General features: G+C 42.9%; 1 protein-coding gene across 2 annotated transcripts; it reads right to left on the reverse strand.

Annotated features, from left to right (window-relative positions):
- Positions 1-449: 449 nt before the first annotated feature.
- smurf1 (SMAD specific E3 ubiquitin protein ligase 1) lies at positions 450-16,085 on the reverse strand. Of its 2 annotated transcripts, none has more exons than XM_030089324.1 (18): positions 15,819-16,085; positions 9,110-9,148; positions 7,199-7,307; positions 6,852-6,985; positions 6,668-6,733; positions 6,433-6,508; positions 6,042-6,253; positions 5,862-5,946; positions 5,299-5,445; positions 4,764-4,992; positions 4,572-4,675; positions 4,059-4,173; positions 3,795-3,973; positions 3,559-3,696; positions 3,344-3,464; positions 3,040-3,241; positions 2,279-2,354; positions 450-2,205 (listed from the first exon to the last, which is right to left on the reverse strand). In XM_030089324.1, exons 1-18 carry the CDS (start codon positions 15,871-15,873, stop codon positions 2,106-2,108), a joined length of 2,187 nt encoding a protein of 728 aa, XP_029945184.1. In that variant the 5' UTR covers positions 15,874-16,085; the 3' UTR covers positions 450-2,105. The 2 variants fall into 2 exon arrangements, with proteins under 2 accessions (XP_029945184.1, XP_029945183.1); XM_030089323.1 differs by having other exon boundaries at positions 2,279-2,363.
- Positions 16,086-21,871: the final 5,786 nt, after the last annotated feature.

The raw sequence follows: 21,871 nt of genomic DNA on the forward strand, positions 1-21,871 counted from the left end.
TTCTCCTAAAATGAGCTGTTAATCTAATCTTGTCCATTCTGTTCCTTCCCAGTAGCTTCTTCAGCTCCGCCACCTTCATTTCAGCCTTTTGGTCACTGCCTCCGTCTCCAACGTAAAAATAAAGCTGCTCTCTCTCGCCGTTCCATTTCAGCTTTGCTTGGAGTTGGATCCCTCCATCACGGATTACTCATGAGATTCATCTCCACCCAGTGCACCCTGCCTCTTTCTTCAGCTTCCACTGCTTTGGACCAGTTTTGCTCAGTTTCAGCATCCTCCTCCAAGTTCAGACAAACTTTTTGATTCCCGTTCTTCATTCCTCGCTAGCAAAAACCAGATGTTTTCCTGGTTCTCCTCAATCCACTCATGTTTGTCACACCTTGAAGAATCAATAGATGGTTTACAAGACTCCCACAACCCCCCACAAAAAACAATGTCCACAAGAGAAAACATATTTTCAACGTAATTTCTTTTAATATAATCTTATTTACATTGTATTTTCATAAATGTTAAGTACATAGTAAGTTACAATACATTTGCATCCATTACACAGTGAACTCCTAGAAAATGCAGATTGAAATGATACTGCGTAACAGTCTTCAATCTACAACAGATCCCAACTTTGCTTTAGATTTTTTTTTCCTCCACGTTGCTCGCTCAAATATTTAAAGAGTTTGATTTCATTCACTTCTACGAAGCATTAACGACCATAAAGAGGCTCATTCATGGTGGTCTTGCAGGATGACAACTAGTTTTTTTTTCCTCTAACATTCAGGCCATGGAAGAAATAAAAACAAAGGTTGGCAAGAGAAACATCAGGGCCACAAAGAATTAATAAAAGGTGGCGAAACGGTTGATGAAACATGTATGAAAGGCTGAAGAGATTTCATTGCACATGTCACGGACAACCGAGGAATTCCTGAAGCCGACGCCTTCTTCTCGCCTCCATGGTTCGCTCTGGAAAAAACATTTCAGCCGTGCCCTCTGACCTCTCCGCAACGTCAGTAAGAGTTACTTTTAAAATTAATTTGGGGAAAAAGTCATTTCCCTTTCACTTCAGTGAGTGTAACGTGGCATTTAAAACACCGACAGTTCTCAAAAAACTGGTGACAGCAAACCCCCTACCCCCCACCCCCCCGCAGTCATATGAATGTTAAAAAAATGTAACAAAATTAATAAAATTCAATAGAACCCACTTTGTGGATTACTTGAATTGCATGAGAATTGACCCTTCGACTCTGGTAGAGGGGGTGGTGAAGAGATTAGTGTGGGCTCTTCGTAGAGCGGATATAGCAGCTTGGTCAGTAATCACTTAGTAATAAATAATAAAACATCAGAGTGGATCAGAGTGGTCGCAGATACAAACGGAAGAGACGAAAAGTTAGCAAACAAGAGGAGCAGGCTCATTTGATTTTTTTTTTCTTCTTCTTCTTTACAGCGTAACCGAGTGCCATGCCTGACACACACAAAAAAAACACGCACATATAAATTCACACTGTCCCACATGCACTCTCTCACGCACGCACGCAGACATGCACACGCCCTGGCACACGACAGTGGTTAAACATGAAGCATGAATACTAGTCACTCAATCAGCTCCTCAGACGGAAAAGACAACCGATCGACTGCTTGTTCTTCGCGGATCTGATCTCGGCGCCTCTGTTCGCGGCGGGCTCGCGTCCGATTAGCTGAGTCTGTCCGGAGACTCGAGCGCGACTCGGGTCCGATCGGCGGTTAGACATTCTGAAGAATGACATCATAGCTTGTTAAAACTGAAGGTTAAAAATGCTTCTTCAAAACTTTTGAAAAATTTTAAAATACTTTTTTTTTTCTTTTTTATTATTCTTCTATCCGCCTCCCCAGGCCTCCTGCTGTGCTTCCTCCTTTAACCCCCAAAAGTTCGGTGGCGAAGAGGTGGCAAGAGAGTGGATTTGTGTTCTTGTGATGCTTGGCTGCTCTGTATACTGGTTGTATACGTTATATTTCGTTTGTGTGTGTGTGTGTGTGTGTGTGTGTGCTGTTTTGTGTGTGTGCATACGTGTAGAATGTCCAAAAAAAAAAAAAAAAAAAAAAAAAAAAAAAGGTTGTGTGATCCGCTTGTGGATTCATCACTCCACAGCAAAGCCGCAGGTCTCCTCCACAGCCGTCAGCAGTTTCTCATAAAGTTTCTCGTAAGACTCATAAGGTGGGATGTCTATCCTGTTAAAACTGGAGACGGAGAACAAAGATCAGCCGCCGATCAGAGGAGGAGAGCAGCTGAAGGGTGTTTACGGGTTCTTACCACGTGTGAGCCTTGGGCAGGTTGTCTGTGTTGGCGTCTATCAAGTGGATGGTGAAGAGCCTTGGTCCTGCAGAACCTGTAGAGCCTTACACACATACATTCTAGTTACCACTGCTCTACTCCAGAAAACAGATCACAGATCAGCAGTTTTTGAAGCAAATCAAATCCCAAAACATTACCTTAGTGTATAGTATATGCTTGTCTTATCTTTAAATTCTTAATTTTATTCATATTTAAAACTTAATCTCAACTTCTGGGGTTTGGGGTTGAAATAATCTTAACTGAACGGCCATGAAAAGTTTTAATATGTATTGTTGACTGATATTCTCTCACATACAAAACCTTCAGTATTTTTTCAATTCGTGAAAATAAAGTAAAAATCCCCCAAATCTGATTTGCACTACTTATTTTTGTATTCTTATAAGAGTTTGTTTTGGGAGCTCGATCTGCTGAACGATTTGTAATTTCTGAAATAATACCAAAAAAATAATTATTAGGGTATATTATAACAATTACATTTAATTTGTGTGAAAAGTCAGCCTAAAAAGATGACGACCCTCTGAAATATTAAAGCTATTATGTTTTTAAATTCCTAGTGCTAGTGTGGATAAATCTATCATTTCATTTTCCTCTTGGCATTTTAATTACTTTCAAACAGTTCATGTAAATTTTTATTAACATGTTTTTAAGGGAAGTTGGTCAGAACGCTGAACCAAATACTGGAGCTGAGTTTGTGTGAGCTGAGCCGGGGCCTGACCCACCCTGCAGCGCCTTGAACCCCTGCAGGGGCACTCTGGTGGAGCCGGTGACGAACTGCAGGAGGCGTCCTCTCCTCTCCTCGCTGAAGGCCTCCACCGCCTGCCAGAACCACCGCACCACGTTGCTCTCGCTCGTGCAGTGTTTCAGGCGGGTGTTGGTCTTCCAGTCGGCCAGGTCGATCTTTCCCAGTCCGCCAATGATCAGCTGGAAGGGTGTGAGAAAGGAGGTCAGGGACGTGGGAAGTGGACCGACATTTAAAGAAGCAACTGCGTGAGCAGCTTCACTGTTTAACGGTGGGACCGATACCTCAAGCTCTTTGTGGTCGAAAGGTTTGAGGAGGTGCTGCGGGATGAGCTCGCTGAATCCCTTCTGCAGAGCCAGAAACTGGGCTTCGATTCCTCGCATGAATCTCCAGTTCACGTAAAGCCTGAGACGCGACAGCATAAACCGAATCAATTAACACAAGCGCAGGAGTAGCGTTGACACAGTCTGACTGAGGACGATGGATTTGCAGTCATTACCTGACATACTCCTTCTTATTCTCCTCGGTGACGGGGATATTGCGGCCGTTGGGCTTCAGTTCGTGTTGTAGGAACTTCCCAAAGGCGTTGTGCTCCACGCAGAACGTGTGGTCGAGGACTGAAGTGATGTCGTTCTCTCTGCACGGGCGGCGTTACAATATCAGCAATCGGAAACGCACAGAAATGGAACCAGTCCAACTGAAATCCCGTGAAAGAGACAGAGCCGATTCACTCACAGTATCCAGACGAGGCTCTTGTGTAACTCGGGATCGGTGGTCTCCAGGTCGTTGAGCTGGATGGGTTTGCCGAGCAGCTGCTTGTAGAACGGCAGCGTGAAGCTCCCGTTGATGTAATGGCCGTGGAACACCGCCAGGCCCATCACACGACCCACGAAGTGGAAGTAAGAAAGGTGGTCCTGGGAGAAAGGCGAAGAGACAAACGCAGTCAGAGAGACTCGGAGGGTTTGGCTCCAGTGAGTGTTGGTCTCAGTGTTTCCTCACGGGATTGATGGAGGAGTCGGGGTTGATCTGGAGAGTGTAGATATTGTCCGTGGAGTACTGGAAGAGGCCGTAGTACGGGTTCAGCATCTCGTGGCACAACAGGTAAAGCCACTCCCTGCAGACACGCAGCAAAGGTCAGAAAGCTTGTTGAAACAATGGAGTATTTTAGAAAACGCTGTTTTTGGAGACAATGAGTGTGTTTAGGTGTTGCAACACTTTTGAGATGATGAGTTCACAGAATGCGGGCAAGAAATGAACAACTTTGCAATTGTTGTTGTGAAGCAACATCTCTGACTCAGTGTGACAGGGATTTTTTTTTTTGTGTGCGATGTACAGATTACTCAGAAGAATCAACTCATTTCTGTTTTCCAGGGAAGTGGAGTTTGCTTACTGTGAAAAACTACTGTGCTGTGGAAAAGTTTCGATGTATCGATTTACAAAAAAGATGAAAACAACTGATGTGAGTGAAGGCATGAACTGCACATGTTATCAAGCTAAGAAGGAGAAGCACACCTGGCCACTCCTCCGTAATCCAGGCCCTCTTCTCCCCTGAACTTCACCATTAGCCGCTTTTTCAAATCTTTGGGTCTCATCTTCATGATCTGCCGATACGACTCCTACACAACACACACATCAGACATGCCGTTACAGACAACACAAGGTGTGTCAGTTTGCTATCAGAACATGTGGTTTTGCTGCACCCACCTCAAAGATCTCTTCTCGAGACACCTCTATGCGGCAGTGTCCCGCCTGCGGCTGCTGTAGCGACAGCTCGTGGCGGAGCAGCTTTAATTTATGTACCAAGTCCCGTTCGTAACGCGCTGCCACGTCTCCGTCTCCTCCGCCGCCGCCGCTCACGCCGCCGCCTCCTCCCTCCTCGCCCCCCACATCCATCTGAGGGGCCTGGGAGGATTCTTTAGCTTGGGATTGCTGGCTGGAGTTGGACGGAGAGGAGGAATAAGGCGTCACTGAAGGTAGCCAGGCCTCGGAGCAGACAGGATTACAGCTAAATCAACCGTAAGCTCACTTTTTTTTTTTTGTAAATCACACGATTCAAGCTGATGGGAGCTACTAGGTCATGTTCACATCTCGTCTGAGTCCAGCTTCACAGCAGTGACAGATTAGGCTACCAGATTAGTCTTAAAAATCACTGATTTCTGATTTATCCGAGACGTCTGCGACCCCGGGCTGTGAGCCGATGATCGATCACGGCGTTTCCAGAGCGCTCGCACACCTGTACCTGATAATAGTGTGCAGGCGTGGGTCGGTGAACTGAGTGGTTCGATTGTTGTGGTCCACAAAGTAGATCCGACCGGACACAGTGCTTCGGACCTCCCAGCCAACTGGCAGCGGACCAAGTTCCTCGCAGCTCACGCTGGCCAGATCTCTGCAGCAGAAACAAGGACGCAGACTGAGATTAGAGAGCTTTCAATCAGCTCCCTGTCGCCGACTGTTCCCAGCCTACATACTATAGGTATATACTAGGGCCCGGGGATATGAGGCCCGAGACTTATTTTTTCCCTTAATCTTGCATAATTAATGGATGGAAAAAAAGGACAAAACTATTTTTCATTAAACGAAAACAGAAACGCATTGTATATAAGGAGACATGGTGGGTGTGTTTTAAATGACATGGTTGCAAGATATCATTTTATGTAACTCCTAAAAAGTATTTCCATTCAGCATAAGTCTTCCTTTCTTCTATATTTGTGGTCCATTTGCTTGTTTTCTTGTGGAGGGATCAAAACTTTCCACAACCTGCTGGGGCTTGACCTAAAGGAAATGCGCTAAGGAGAGTCATACCGGGGTATCCGAGGGTCGTGCCAGGTGCTGACACCTGTCTGTGTGTGGAGGAAGTAAACTTGGCCCTGCACTGTTGTTCGTTGCTCTGTTTGTAAAAGACAAGAAAGACATTATATGATGGTTAGATGATGAAATATCAACAGAACAGATAAAATCGAGTCAGTTCGCTTCTGTTCTGACCGTATCCCTCTGGCAGGTCAGGCGGTTGGTGCCCATGCGGTCTGTTCTGAGGGGTGTGGCCATGACCTCTTGAGTCCTGCCCTCTGATTCGCTGTGTCTGAAGGCGGCTCTCCTGATTGGGCGAATCGAGCCGACAGCTCCCGCCACCCGCGGCCCCCGTGGAGTCCGAGTAAGGCAGCGGCTCCTCGCTGAAACATCCCTCAAACACGGGCCTGGACACAGACACAGATCTGTTTCTTTAGGCTTTAGTAAAAATCACATCCATCATCTTTTTCATTCACAACATCAGTGACCCTTCAACACAAACGCCTCCCAATGGGACCTCAATTACACAAACAACAGCTTAAGCACCGAGTACACGACTGAATTCAGGAGCAATTATCACACTCACCCATCATTTTCCAACAGTCCTCTGCAGTCCACTACAGGGCCTCCGCTGCCGATGCGATCTCGCGTCTGTAGGCTGACTGTAAACAAGCAGAGGGGGGGTTGCTGGTCACAGAGCTGATAGATCGGCAGAGTGGGAGCGCAGGATAATGCACACAGTGAAAGGCAAGCGACACGGGGAGCGAGGGAGACAATGTGACTGATTTACACGGATAATCTATCGCGGTGTCCAGCCTTACCTACGATCTGCCCCCGCACTGCATCACTGTCGGATGGGTTCAGCTTACATAGATCTAGGCGCTGGTCTGCAAGTACAAAATGAATACATTTTTTTAAATTGAGACAGCTGTTGGCGAAGTGCACATTTGTGTATTCAGAAGCGGCAAATAACAACAACAACAAAAAAAAATGAATCACACTTACATCCTGTGTCTTTTAGCCTGCTGATGGCATTGGAAAGCAGTCGTATACAGCCCAGAAAACCTGCGCCTTGTCGTTTATGGATCTTCTTGTGGTTCCATATACTAATGGTGATGGAGTCTGTCTTTCCAATATAGCTAAAAAAAAAAAAAAAAAAAGCAACAACATAAAAACACATCAACACAGGAAAAAAATGTTTGGACAAGTCTGTCATTTAATTATCTGCCCCTTCAACGATCAAGAAACAACCTGCATAAAACTTGTAAGAAACAAATACAACGCATTATTTTTAATATATTGTTAACGTAAGCAAAGCTTGCAGGTGAAATGAGCTTTCAGAGGAGACTCACAGGTCATAGTGCTGATTCCATTTGGGGTCCAGTGTGCTTTTGACTGTGTCTGTAGAGTGGCATTGACCCGATCCGTCCACCACAACCTTGGCAAATGGATCTGGCAGACCTGCACGCACACAGCTCTCATTACAACCGAGCATCCACTGACAACAGCTCAAATCTTTCCTTTTTCTGCATGGGAAACATGTTAACCTGCGTATTCCCAGTTGATAAGGCTACACATTGAGCAGCTTGATAAAAATAGAAAGATCATTTGGGTGTGCACAACCTTGTCACGTTTGGTCCGGTTCCAACCAACCCTGATGCGGGTGGCGTGTTAGAGCGATCGGTGTGTGGATGTGTGAGTGCTGTCATCAGCAAGCCGGTGTGCACTTAGCAAGAAGAGGAGTCAGCTTGAAAAGTAAGTCTCAGTGTGCTTGTAAATATACTCTGTTGGAGTTCGATCAAAGCTGAAGTGTGAATGCAGCACGGACGAAAGAGCAGTAAGCAGACCAAAGGCAGGAAATGCTGCACCTAAAAAGCACTGTATACCCGCACTTTATCGTTGCTTGCTTAAAAGAGGAATCCCTCCCACTGTTTTAGCTCCTGCATACATTTTATAGGCTGCCAATGAGTAGCTTGCTGGTAAAAAATTCCAACATTATGTGCATTTAGTGCAGGTTACAGCATTTTATGTTGCAAAATAAACAGATGGCAGACATTTAAAATGTTGATGCCAGACAGAAGCAAACTTCTCTTTTTCCTCCAACTATAGATCAGAGAACCACACCACCAGAATGAACATCGGTTGTTATAAGGACCTTAATGTGATTAAAATCGCATCGTGTAAACACTTATCTGATTAGTTTGCCTCATCTGATTGAAATTATGATGAGATCGAAGCAGGTTGCGTAACCCGAGCAGAGTACATGTGAACGGCACGGATTGCTTCCCTGTCGAGTTTTGTGTGCATGACTCTTACATAACATCAATACGTCGTTGAAAACGTCTCTAGAAAAGCACCACTAGTAAATGAAGGAGAGCGCAATGTTCTTGAGTGTTCAAAGATTTCAAAAAAGCCGAAAGGCTTACTGGAAGTAAATTATGGTTTTGCAAAGTCAAAAATTAATTGATGGGGGTATTTTTAAAAATATATAATTTTTTTTATAATGACGCTTCCAAAGACGGACTTGGGATTTGGAATGCATGTCACAAAAGACACATCTCACACAGAGCAAAGGACTATGGGATTCATCCATCAACTAAAGCCCGTATCCACAAGTTTTTAAAGGAAAACATCATTTTTCTGCTTTTAAAATCGATGCAGTTTTCATGTTGGGCCACTAGTGGCTGCCGTTATTGTCCGCAGAGAGAAATATGCTATAAACATTTACAAAGGTGAGAACATGAACATTCTTTTGGACTGATGACCAAGTTCAATTGCTTTTATGGGTGATTGTCAACCATAAAAAGTCCACTAGCAACCTTCCAAGTCCCAGGAAAATATGGACTGGGACTCATGCCAGTTTGTTTGTTATTGTCCATCTATTCACACATGGGCAGAAGGACTATTTACCAGAGCCAGGACGCACATGTGCTGTTTCAAAAAGTCTATAGTTGAGGTTCACATTTTGAGCTCTGAATGATGAGTAAAACTGAGCATGATCCCAGAAACATGGGCAGATTAAACAAAGCCCTGCTTCAGGGTGACAGTGTGGGGTATTATGTTGTTACGCTGCTATCACAGGTCAACACTTCTCTCTCAGCACAGCAATTGGGCGACATCAATGCCACCTTGTTTAAAGTGCTGCTTCCGAAGACACACACACACACACACACACGGACTCAGACACATCACTTCATTGTGTATAGTGATCGCGGCGGCATGACAATTACGCACGTGCAAAAGATCAGAATGAAAGTACTCACGAAAGAAGTCTTTCTTTGCGAGGTTCTTGGCACATAATACTGCAAAAGAAAAACACATTATGAGGGAATGCCAGACATGCAAATATTGAACTAATCTCAAAGTGTGTAGGATGCAACAAAGCTGCAAGTGTACAGCAGAGAACACATCTCCGGAGGGCCAATCCTGGCAGGGATAATATATGAATGCCAGCAAATGGCAATGAGAAAGAAAAAGTATGCGACATGCAGACTATGAGTGCAGTAAAGTATAGGCTAGTGTCAGGATCCTTACACACTCACACACACATAAAGACACACAGGCCGGCAAGTCGCCCACAGTAAGAATGGCAGGACGCCTTCGCTGCCACATCATCTTTGTGGATTCACAGTGCAAAGCTCAAACTGACCGAGGATTTGGGAATCTGTAACCACGGACAAAACGGTTTGTTTATTTTGTGTCTGTCGGGTTATGCAAGTTCTTGGTATTTGTTTCCCCAAACAGCTGGTGCATGTCATTCGGTGTAACGCCGAGAACACAACTGAACCGCGGCTAATTTTTGGGGGCATGTTCGGGTCTCGGTGACAGCGCAGTGACGGTGTCTGCTAAAGGAGAAAACAAGCGGTGTGTTTGTTTCCATGACTGATGTAATGCACTCAAAAAAAACATAACAAAACACTGGAAGGTGTAATTAACCTGAATAATATTTACACTGCAGCTATTAATGTACCCTGTTGTTGGCCTTGAAATGTGCAGCTCTGCCTGGGTTTGTGCGATCAGAGAAGAGCACAAATATACAGATGGAGCCACACAACTGTAATTGTCTTCTTATTTCCACAATCTTGACATACAACCTCATATTATGAGATAATTATCGCCATACTTTCAATTCCTCCCACACCTTCCAATTCCTTTCTTAATCGGTCAAGGATCTTGTTGGAAATCTAGATTGTTACTTCACTGAAACAAGTGATATTAATCACCAATCCATATCTTGTACTGCTAATCTCTCTTCAGCGCAACAATCTATGAGGACAAATTAGCGTCTATCAATTCTCGTCAATTCATTTAGTAGCCATGACTACAAACTTGATGGTTTGAACATGGAGGGACAGAAGCATCCTCTACACAGCAGCAGTGTCAAACTGGCCTGAAAGAATCCGATCCAACTCCCATTGCAGAGTGAAAATAAACAAAAAGACATTGACGGGAGTTACTTTTTTTAAAATCTGAAGTAACTGCTGTTTTTAATTTATTCACTGGGGATTGCAGTGTAGCAGTTATTTTACTGAGATCCAAGCTGATAGATCAGTGATGAATGCGAGCTATCTTATGCTGAAAGAGCACTGAGTGTGGGTTTCTATAAACATGCTGAATGAGTCAAAATGATGAAAATGGAAGACATGGTATTTATTTCACTGCCTTTGAGACAGAACATATGCTAGTGCCAAAAACAAGCCAGAAAACACAAGTTTAACATAATCCTCAGCTGTTTCACTTGAGAAAAGTAGTTAATGTGCCGAGGTGTGTAACTAAATCACATCAGATTGGACAGATATGAGATGAATTTAGACATCATAGCTTTGATCAAGACGTCTACTGGAACCCCAGGCACTTAAAAATCATAATTACAGTACTATTTGCTTGACATTTTGAGGCTATGTCATAACTGCACTAATTAGGAAAGAAGATGTATTAATAACAGCACCGATTATTAGTTGTGGGAATAACTAAGAGCTGCACTGCAGTTAAAAAAAAAAAAAAAAAAAAAAAAAAAAGAGTAAAAAGTCAAATGTGAAGATGTTGTCTCAGCCCAGATAAGCGCTTGTTAACTGGTCCTTTTTGATATGCGACACCACCTAAAGCACCTTTTGAGTCCCAATTAAAATCCGGCAAAGTTTGGCTTGGCGCGGGCGGCCGTGTAGGAAGTTAGTCAGGGAGTCGGCGGTTGAGGATGTGGTGGCTGTGGTGGCGTAAATGTGTCTGGTATGGCCTCGTCTATTTCCTGTGATTAACCCATGGAGAATGGCTGCAGGATATCCTTCCCTGTTCCCATTCCTCCTCCTCCTGACTCACACATTCCACATCGAGACTTCATCTTCTCTGCAGACACAATGAAGCTAAACGCTGCTGGAGAAGGACACACTCAGGTTTCTAATCGCTGCCATCTCTCTCAGGAGAGGAGCAGAGGAGACTCTTTGTCACTGCTCCCACTGCACTAGCCACCCCGCCCCCTCCCTCCAACCTCCTGCCAGACAGAGAAGACACCCCGAATTTCACCCCGCTGCCGCTGCTGCTTCATCCCCTCCACCTCTGACCAGCTCCTCTGTGGCACTGAATGTGTGTGACGGGCCCTTTGTCAACCTCTCAGGAAATGCCTCTTTCTGCCAAGGTCATGGCTGGTAAAGAGACACAGCAGTGGCTCAGCCGGGTCTCAATTTTCATTCAATGCCATTTTCTTTTTTTGGCATTTATGGCTTCTCTTAAAACACACACACACACACACACACACACACACACACACACACACACACACACACACAACTGAGAGTTGAAGAGAGCCAGCTAGGCGGAGATTTCTATTCATCCACTCTTGAGGGAAGAAGCACAAACAATCTGAGGGAGATGATGAAAAGCTGAGCTGCTTCCTCGAGGAATTTGAAGTCACGGCATGTTCGGAGCACAATCAGCCTCGCTTTGCTCTTTTGCTTACTTGTGAATTTTAGCAAAGAGGACAATTCATATTGTTCGGGTGATGAATGTAACCATTAAACCGCAGAACCTCGTCAGGACTTCTTAAATCACAGATAATGGGCGAAAGCACTGGAAATGATGTTGAAGTCGAGCAATCTTTTTGTAGTTTTGAGTGAAATGGAGTAAAAAAAAAAAAAAAAAAAAAGACAGATCCTAACACCTCTGCTGTACTGACTAGACTGTACTGCTTCAGCACGGACTGAAACACTAACAAGAAAGGAAGAAGAAAGGCCCACGTAAGACTACCTGACGTGTGTGACCTTCTCCTCTCAGCCCCAAAAAACAAAGTGGTGGCTGGTGGGCACGTGAGCAAATATTTCACCTACTTAATAGCACACCCTGCACTAACATCCAAACACACAAAGACACAGTGTGACCGATGGGTTTCTGTGCTTACTGCAGCAAGTCGGAGCCAATATCAATCCAAATCAGTGGCGGAATATGTTCGCCTCTGCATTGCTAATGCGCTTTGTATGGAAAACGGTGTTGAAGTTTCATCCACATTGCTGCATTCATTGTGTGCTTCTGCAATACTGCAAGCTCAGTAAGTGAGAGGATTACAACTACTTACGCTGCTTCCTAAGTTAGCATGATTCGCTTTTCCTCTTTATCCCAAACACTTAAGCAGCTCTTTGTGTCCTGTCCTCTCACTTTTATTTTCCCTTTCTTTTAAAAACAAACTCTTTGCCCTCTCCCTCCTTTTTCCTGGAGTCCAGATCTCTCTCTCCTTCTGTGAATGTGCCGTGTCACCTGTTGTCCTGACGCTGCCTTGTTTTGGTGATTGGGCAAGTTGATGTTTTATCCGACTTTCTGGCAGCCAAATCCGTGCAGCACGTGCTGCCTCCATGCCCAAATCACATTGATCCTGCTGAATCACAGACTCTTTCATTTAGTGGCGAGTATTGAGCGTTCTTAACAAGAACGTCTATTCATGCGCAAACAAAAATAAACATTTTTCCAACTTCATGACATATTTATTTCTTGGAATTTTCTTTGCTTGGACCACATTTCTGCTTTCAGATTTTGTTGTTCACAGCCTCAGAAGAAGTCATTGCTGAATAGAAACAGCCATCAGAAATTCTATTTTCAATTTGAAGTACCAAACATTTGATGGCAGCGCAAGCATACTTCTAATCATGCCTTGGCAGAGAGTTATACAACATATTCTTTAAAAATAGAGTCTATTCAGCTGCTTCCTTTTTATAGACTTGCGACAGAAGTTACTGCAACTTCACAACACAGACAAGATTAGGTTTTACACTTGATGTCCCCCTGCTGAAACTGGGATTTTAACAACATACAACTCTAATTTACAATTTTCTATGAACACTACATCAAATCAAAAAAAATCTCAGGGATTATCTGGTGTTTGTTTTCATACTACGTACCATACACAGTTTAACTGGGAATAAAAATAGCTGTTCATTAAACAGAATAAAGCCCCTTAATGGCATTTTCAGAACGCATCGTCTAAAGCTTCAATCAGATCTCACTTATATTTAATTCAAAGTACTTCTCCATTTGATAGTCAAGGTTGATAACCCCAAAAACCCAAGATAGTCAAGATAAGAGATGCAACAATCTTTCCTTGTTGGCCATAAATGCAACGCAGACTGTGAAATCTGACCCAGTATCAAAGTCGCCCGAGTCCCTGCCGCAGACACACAGGCCTTTTTCTGATGTAGGCCAAACAACCGCTCTCTCTGACAGACTAAACAGAGCTGGCTAGCCTGGCAGCATTGCAATCCCATTGGCTCACTGCACATTCCTCACCCAATTAGAATTCCACTCATACCTGTGGGGGCGGGGCACAGTCGGGGGCAATAACCTCGGTTTGCATCCAAGTTGAAATAATGAGTGAATGGTTTACATACAACCCCCACCAGCACGTGCACCTTCTCTGTTTTCCTTCATTTCAGTTCATCCACCTGTTTTCTTGTCTTCCTTCATTTGATTCACCACAATGTCACTCCACCTGTCCCAACACCAGATGCCAACATTGATATCATTTTTCACATCAATTGAACAATGAGTTTCTATAGTTCTTTGTTGAGATAAAGAACATAGCTGAAAAGACAAAACTGTCATATTTATATCTTACTGTAATATCAAAATACAGAGAGCAAACAGCTGGCCGATTGTACCTCTTTAATCTGTTTCAGTGGCTGTTTGTGTAACAAGCCGCTTGTAATCAAAGACCCTCTTAGAAACCTGCTGACCGTCCCCACTAAATCATTAAAAACTACAGCTTTTGCTGCAATTAGCGCTCCACAGGTACCTCACTCTTATTTTATTCACTTCTGGAGATTTTATTCTGAAATATCCAACATTTTGTGACATTTTGTTTATAATAGATTGTTTTTCTTTAGACTGTATGGCAGTCAGTATCTCACACGTTTTATGTGTTTTTTTTTAAGCATACTTCAAACATGAGTGCCGTTAAAAAAATAATGGAATGGCATGAACATACCAGACAACAGAAAATTACGAACGGCATTGGTAACTGAAGGACTTAAGTATTTACAAGAAAACCTTGGAACAATCATCCATTGTTTCTCAGAAGTGCTTCACTGCTGTTGCATTTTGTGTTTGCAGTCAATTGAGCTTTGTTGAGTGCTTTTAAATTAACTATTTGCAATTGCTTAATGAATTTCACCTCCTTGTGTTTCGACAAATGGGGTTGTATCCTGATGTAGTTTGACCCTGTATAGCAGAAGAAGAAACTGAAGGTTAAGATACCAGTTTGCAAAGATAATATCGATTTAATTTGTGTAAACTGCACTCGAATGAGGAAGTGAGACAAACATGTGAGCATAACTTTTGACAAAACTGACTTCTGCTTCTCCTGCTTGGATACCAGTTTGAGAACAAAACAATGTAGTGTAGAGAGATAAACAGTGTGTGGAGGACATTCTTAAACAGCACATGAGGGCATCAGTGTTAAGGACAGCACTTTTGCTCAAAACCCATCCATCACCATCATTCACTTGTCCTCCAGAAATGGTTCATATAACTCACATAAAGAAATATTTAGTCTGCCAGGGAGCATATTTTGGTGTGTGTTTGCACAATTTTGAGCCAGAAAAGGGACAAGGCGTCTGTCCAGCGGCACAGAGGGGTCATTTCCATTTGAATAGAGGCCCCTGGGTGCACAGTGGGGTTACATTAGCTACAGTAAAACCTTTTGTTCCAGCTGTGTCCGTCTGTGACAGACAGAAGGAAGGAAGGAGAGACTCCTAAGCACGCTACGGAGGGGTTTCCGATCACAAAACCTTTTCGAATATATTTAGATCACAGTGTAGAGGGAAAACGTGTCAAAGTTGATAGAGATAACTTCAACGAGTTGCTGCAGCTACAGCTGACACAGCAGCGAAACACCAATCGATGTTCACTGGTAAATCCAGGCTAGCATGCTAAATCTAAAGGCAAATCGATTTTTAAAAGAGGCTGCTCTTCGTTTTCATCCGAAGTCCAGAGCCCGTCGCATTCACTCAGGCTCGGCCGGTGGTCAGCTCCCCCCAAAAATGGGTGTAGCTAGCAGAGCGTTAGCGGTCAACACAGAACTGCAATGTTACCGCTAGCTAACGCTAGCTGGCTAGAACGCGAGTGGTGGCAGTTGGTGAAGTTTTAGATCATGGCAATCGAGCCGCGGCGTTTTTTATTTTGCCCCCGCGGGCTGAAAACAGCTGACTGGTCTGCTTGTCTTAAATATAGAAAACCCACGAGACAGCGAACGGGTTCTTAACTGTTCTCTCGTTTAATTCTGTTAGCATATGAGCTAGCAAGCTAGCACTTGTTTTGCCACACAAAAACCGGATGTTTAGGCAAACAGGAGCCCTGAAAGCTCTGAATACGCTTCGAGGTGTTTTGTTGAGTTTGGCTACACCAGCACATCACACAAGCGGGTTATAGTGAATATATTTCAGCTCCGGTTGAAACATGCACCGTAAGCGCTTTTCTCCCGTTCTCGTTTTTTACCTGTCAGTCGGATTTTGATGCTGGACCCGTTCCTCCGACTCCCAGGATTCGACATCACTCCGGGAAAAACGATCACTCAAACTTCCCGTCGGAGTCGTCCAAAATAGCAGTTTCACCAAAGGCTGGCACCGCGAGTAACTTCAGTTGAAAATCATGCGGTTTGTTGGTGTTTCCCTCACAGATAAACATGTATTATTTCACCGCAAAGTCCTGCGCTCCTTCGGAATCCTACAACACGGGAGAACATTTTTGGGCAGGCTCAGCGACGTCATGACGTTACGTTATTTACGAGTAGAACGTGACGTGCTCGCTCCAGGAAGCGTGGGCGCGCCCGTAAGGATCAGATACATGGAAAGAAGGTGATTTTATCTTATGAGCAATCTCAATTATTTTTAATAGTATATTGTTTAAAACACGAAGAATCATATACACTACTGAAGGTTACACTTTTAAATCATAATAAATTAATAAATTCCATGTGTCTTCCGTGACATCATTCAGTCTTTTTGTAGCCCCTTCTGCCTTCTATAAGTTTAAGCTTACCTACTCAAAATGCACAGACTCTGTCAACTTATGTGACATTCTTCCTGCATATCTGCAATGGGAACCAGTTTATTATTTATAATTAAATTGCTTTTAGATAAACCTCTTATCCATCATTACATTCAATAATTCAGATTTAATTTATGCAGATAATCACTCAGAATTTCCTCATCAAGTAGCGCTTGCTGTTTATCATGTGACCTTTTTACAACCCAGCTTTATATGTCAAGATTTTCTCAAGTGTTCTTCATTCCATAAATTCATAATGAAACAATAGTTGTTTGAGTAAATATGGATGAATGCCATTTGAATCTTACGATCGTCTTCCAACAGCAGGGGAGGAAGCACTTGAAGTGCTCCCTTTTGAAAGCCTTGATGCGTCATCAGAATTAAAGTGGAGCCAATATAAAAGTAACGCTGTTGGCAAATGTACAAATGAATTATGTGTGCGGAAGCCTCCAACAAACTGACTTTTGAATTCATTTTTAGGAGGTATTTTCTGAAATGTGATGGGCTTCTGAACAGAGACTGAGCATTAAGAACAGTGCGATGTATTGGTTTATGTTTTACCACTATCTCATTTTGCTTACATACTGATGTTTTGTTAAACTGTATAGAATAATCGCTCGTCTGGAGCAAATAGAGATCCTACAATTAGTTCTGTTATTTGATGGAATAACAGTTTATCTGATATTTTTGGTGCTATGTAAACATTTGAGACAAGTGTGAAAAGCAAATGATTTAATGATTAATCAGCCAGTCAAATCTAAAGTCAGGAACTGAAAATAATCATTGAGATTCATCCTTTAAGATCCACAAGGACCACATATCCCAGCGGTTTATTCAGGTGATGTTGGTATTATGATTCTGGTACAACCAAAGAGCAACACAAGCTGTGTCGACACATGATTGCATCCAGAACAGGCTGCTGGTTCTAATCAACTTAATGCGGGATTATGAATTAGGAGCGTCAGAAAATGAGAGATTTCGCCCAGGAATTCACTCAGAACAGATATATCATTTGAGATATGTGTGAGTGTCTAAAAGGCCTCTTTGCTGATTGTTTTTGTGTGTGTGTGTATCTGGTTTTCGTTGTTCATCAAGTGACCATTAAATATTTACTTAAATTACTGCTTTGTACAAATTATCCTGGGTATTATGTTGCATGTCAGCAACTCGATGGATGGGCAGCATTGTGTCTGTTTTGTTAAAAAAAATGCCAGGTTGCAGCTTTTCAGGCTAAACAGGGTATTATTTTATTTTATTTTTATTATTTCAAACAGAAGTCACACTATTTATATCATAATGTTTATTACAGTGATCGTTAAATGTAGGTATACTAAAGCATGGCCATGGCTATTGTCTCCAATTTTGGATCTCAAAATATCGTCACTGTGTTGATCAGCAATGCAAGGTGCGGCATGCATGAGGTGAAAACGCTGGAGAAAGCTTGTGGAAAAGTCCAGCGATGGGGGATTACAGCTGGTGGGATTTGGCTCTCTGGCAGCTCTGGAGTTAGCCGCACGGCTGCAGTATTAGCTGCGGGAACAATGGACCTTCTCAACTGCCTGTTTACGGGGCACAGTAAATCCACATCAGCAGCTTCAAGAGGCTACACACACACAAACACACTCACACATATCCATACACACACAGAGTTTCACAATGCTGCACGTGTTAAACCTTTTACCCTCTCTTGTCAATCATTCAGGGGTAAATAGTCAGTTTATAGAGATGACCTTCAAATTACTGCCGTTTTAAGACTTTATTGAGGAAAATGGACAGGATGATCGAAAGACAACCAACTCCGTTCAAATAAAACTGATGAAAATAGGAATGAAAGAAGTAAACTTGATGTAAAGTGTCAACCTGTTAAACCGAATTGTGATTGTTCGCCTCCCAGTGTTACACAAATACTGAAGTTTCAGTCGGCTTGTTGCGATACCATTAAACTCGTGTTGAGAGAAGTGTCATGACTCAAGAGCAAAGTTATTCCTTGCAGACAGCAGTATGAAAGATGTGTGACTGCAGAAATACCACACTGTACTGTATACACACTATCTAAGATCAACTATCAGCCTGAAGCTTCCCTTCACTTTGACGAAACCCTTCTTTAAGCTGCACGTTAACCGTTTATTCCAATTATTTTGTTGCTGCATTTTGTATTTTTTCAACATCAAAATTTGAGTCTTTTTTCCTGACTAAAAACATTATAGTATGACAATTAGTAACATATTTAAAAGATAAAATAATATGAAAAAGGGATAATAAAAAGAATGTAATGCATACAAATCCTGAATTTCAGCCATGCACTTTCAAACCAGAACAATGCTGCAAGGATTGTTGAGTTTAAGGATGAAAAATATGAACTTCTGATGGAAACATAAAGGGAGAGATGAAACGTTTTGGACCATTGAGTCTCCCGAGGCTAATTCAGTGTGTCTTTGTGTGCGAGTTTGCGTGCGTTTGTGTGTCCTTTGAGAATTGAGAGCAACAGCTGCTTGAGTTCTGAGGAGTCTTGTTAAGATCGGCGCTGTGTGCGGAATAAAAATGGAGATGCTGATGCTCAAAAGAGAGGGACGTTTCAAAGAAAGTGCCTCATCAAGCTTTGGTGGACACGATAAGACGAGTTCCCTTTTTATCATGATGGTTTCGCTGTTGAACTGCGCTGCACCCCTTTTATATTTGGCCTACAAACTCAGCGCTGCTTCAGCTGTCTGTTGAATAGTTATGCTTAATAAGAAGACAACCTCATATACATCATTGGATAGTTTGTAAAAAAAAAAAAAAAGTGCTTATTTATGCACTAAGGTCATAATAAAGTTGGATATTTTTTATTTGGAGGTACATGAGAAGCAATGAAGGTTTTATGCTCATTTTAGTTTTGGATACTTTGCTCATCATCAGCTGCCAGCAGGTGTGTGAGGTGGTCAGTCACATGGCTGGTGTGTGTGTGTTGTGACAGCAGGAGTACCCGCCACGCCTGATGTGTATGTAAAGAGGAGTGTGGAGACAATGTGGACCCCATGTCGTCCCTAGAAGGAGCATCTGGACGCCACGAACAAATCCCGTGACATCAAACGCTCCTGCAGGGTCAAAGGCCAAAGGGACACTTTTGTTGCCGGGTAGACTGAGTCACCACCGAGACCACCAAGAACAATGTAAGCCTAACAACAAAGCTGTTAAAGCTTTTCGGTTCTTTGGTGCTTGGGAGTTCATACCGACTGTCGTTTTCTCCCTTCAGACGAAATAAAGAAGAATGATGTCCAGCAGATGAGCTCCATCAGTCCAGTGACATTGCCAACCTTCTTTTCTTCATCTTAAAAAAAAAACAAAAAAACAAAAACAAAAACCTGTGGAGCTTCTAATAGAGAGCACTTTGGCAGTTCATTTTGTGAATATATGATCATATATATCGTCAGAGACTAATCTAAGCTCCCTATCTACGGTGCTAAAGTGGCCCAAACATACAAGGAGAAGAACAACAGAGCCCCTCTTCCCCTCTTCATCTCTGATGGAGATGATGATGGATGAGCAGTAAACACAGTCCGGGATGCAGGACTGTAAAGGTGCACCTGAGTAATTAGGAGAAGGACGCAGAGAGGGAGGAGTTTAGAAAGCCAGATTCTTCAGAGGTTATTGAGGGGTGGCAAAAAGGGAAACATGCAAGTAGAATGCGGCGCTTTGGTTTTGCCCCCTTGAGATGAGCTGTTTGAAAGTCATTATATAGTTGTACGTTCGTGGAGAGAGGACAGGAGCTGGAGGTGTGTAATCAGCGTGGCGTGTGATGATTTGCTCAGGGAGCAGAAGAATACTTTGAAGCCATTATGCGGCGTCGGGGGAGAGCTGACAGCTGCCTGTGCCGCTCACCGCGCTGACAGGGAACATCAGCGGCGCTCTGATCCAGTCGGAGGGAAATCAGCACCAATTATCTCTCCTCTCTCTCACTCTCTCCCCGGCCCTCTTCCGTCCTGCCATCGCAGAGCGTGAGGGCCGCTCTGTCCTCATCACGCGAGCACAGCATGTGTTTCTTCTCTTCTAGAGTTCCCTGCTCCTCATGTGTCCCATGATTGCTGATGATAATACCCCATTAGAAGAGAATTTGGTGCTGGAAAGACTGAAAACATCGAGAAGGTTATCTGGTACTTGTACAATGTTAGAGCCTCTGGGAGCATCTAAGATAAGAGTAGTAGGAATCTAATAACATGTCTTCTTGATGGAAAAAAATATTTGTCCTGTTTTCTCTCAGAACCAAATTTTTCAGGTTAACCCTGTTCCATTTGCATTTGTGAGTGTGTTCATCACTTTACAAGCATCAAGGGACCAGCTAAAGAACTACAGTTTATCTAATGAGCCGTTTTCTGTGAAATGAGCACAAAATCATCTGACAAACCCCCAGCTGCTAAATAGGAATAAGTAAGACAAACGGGCTCCTATAAGATCTGCCGGAGAAATCAAGAGCAGGCTGCTGAGCGAGGATATCACTTATTCTACCAACTCCTCTCTGGAAAGACGCCAGAACTCCTTAATGAGGCAGAAAAAAAAAACCATACTCTGAGTTCATGTGAAAAAATGTAGAGGTAATATCTTTACTGGCTCAATATGTAAAAGGACAATTAACTGAAGAAACGATGGATGGATGGAAGAACGTGGAAAAAAAGCTAAATATGTGTGTTGACACTCAAAATGACATATTGTTGTGAAAATTCAAATACTTTGTATGACAAAGGCAATCAAAAATTTAGGAAAATAGCTAAAATTGTTTTAAAATTAGCTCAGCAGAAGAGCCGAATCTGTCACTGCTGTTGCAGCTGTCAATTGGATAATTTCCCTTGGGCATTACAGCATCTGTAAAAAGAGGCGTTTCGGTCATAGAGATATTTGGTCAAGCAGCGCTGACTCTGTATGCAGAGTCTGTCCACTCAGCATACTCAGTGTAGGAACGTCCAGACCTAAAAACTTTGCTTACTGCGAATTATTGAGAGATTTTCCTGGGATAGATTTAACTAACAGAGCCAAGATGGATTTCATTATTGTTTTCTCGAGAGCCTGAATGTCCCATAATCGGATTTATATGATTTGAAGTCTCCTTAAAGTCAATGATGTATTAGACAATTTAAATTACCCGGGCGGTGGTGTCCTGTAGGATATGGATACAAGCTTCTAACCAGACATTCGCCTGGTACAATCAAATAATCTGTTCTGGTCAGCAACTGAAGAGACATTCAGATTATTAGAATTAGCAACAGTATAATAATATTTAAATGTTTTCAAGAAGGTTAAAGGTTTTACTGAATGCAAACCTCATTTATTGCTGCCGTATATTGGTGTATGCAACTCAATTTAAGCCCATCGGACATCCAACCATTTTAACTGCTTCCATGTTTCTTTCAAACAAACTGAAACGTAGCAGTGAAAGTGACAGCATTAAAGCTCATGTGCTAAAAATACAGGATGCACAGAGGCTCTTGAGTTGTGCTTTGGGTGCTTTTTACGATTACATTTATATT

The sequence above is a fragment of the Salarias fasciatus genome, chromosome 4, assembly GCF_902148845.1.
Source record: "Salarias fasciatus chromosome 4, fSalaFa1.1, whole genome shotgun sequence".
Classification (NCBI taxonomy): Eukaryota; Metazoa; Chordata; class Actinopteri; order Blenniiformes; family Blenniidae; genus Salarias; species Salarias fasciatus.

Coding starts and splice junctions, on each gene's coding strand:
- smurf1 (XM_030089323.1), bottom strand. CDS start 15,873: ATGTCGAATCCTGGGAGTCGGAGGAACGGGTCCAGCATCAAAATCCGA. Junction 6,734..6,851: donor CAGGCTAAAAGACACAGGAT/GTAAGTGTGATT, acceptor TTGTACTTGCAG/ACCAGCGCCTAGATCTATGT. Junction 2,364..3,039: donor GGGGTTCAAGGCGCTGCAGG/GTGGGTCAGGCC, acceptor TATGTGTGTAAG/GCTCTACAGGTTCTGCAGGA.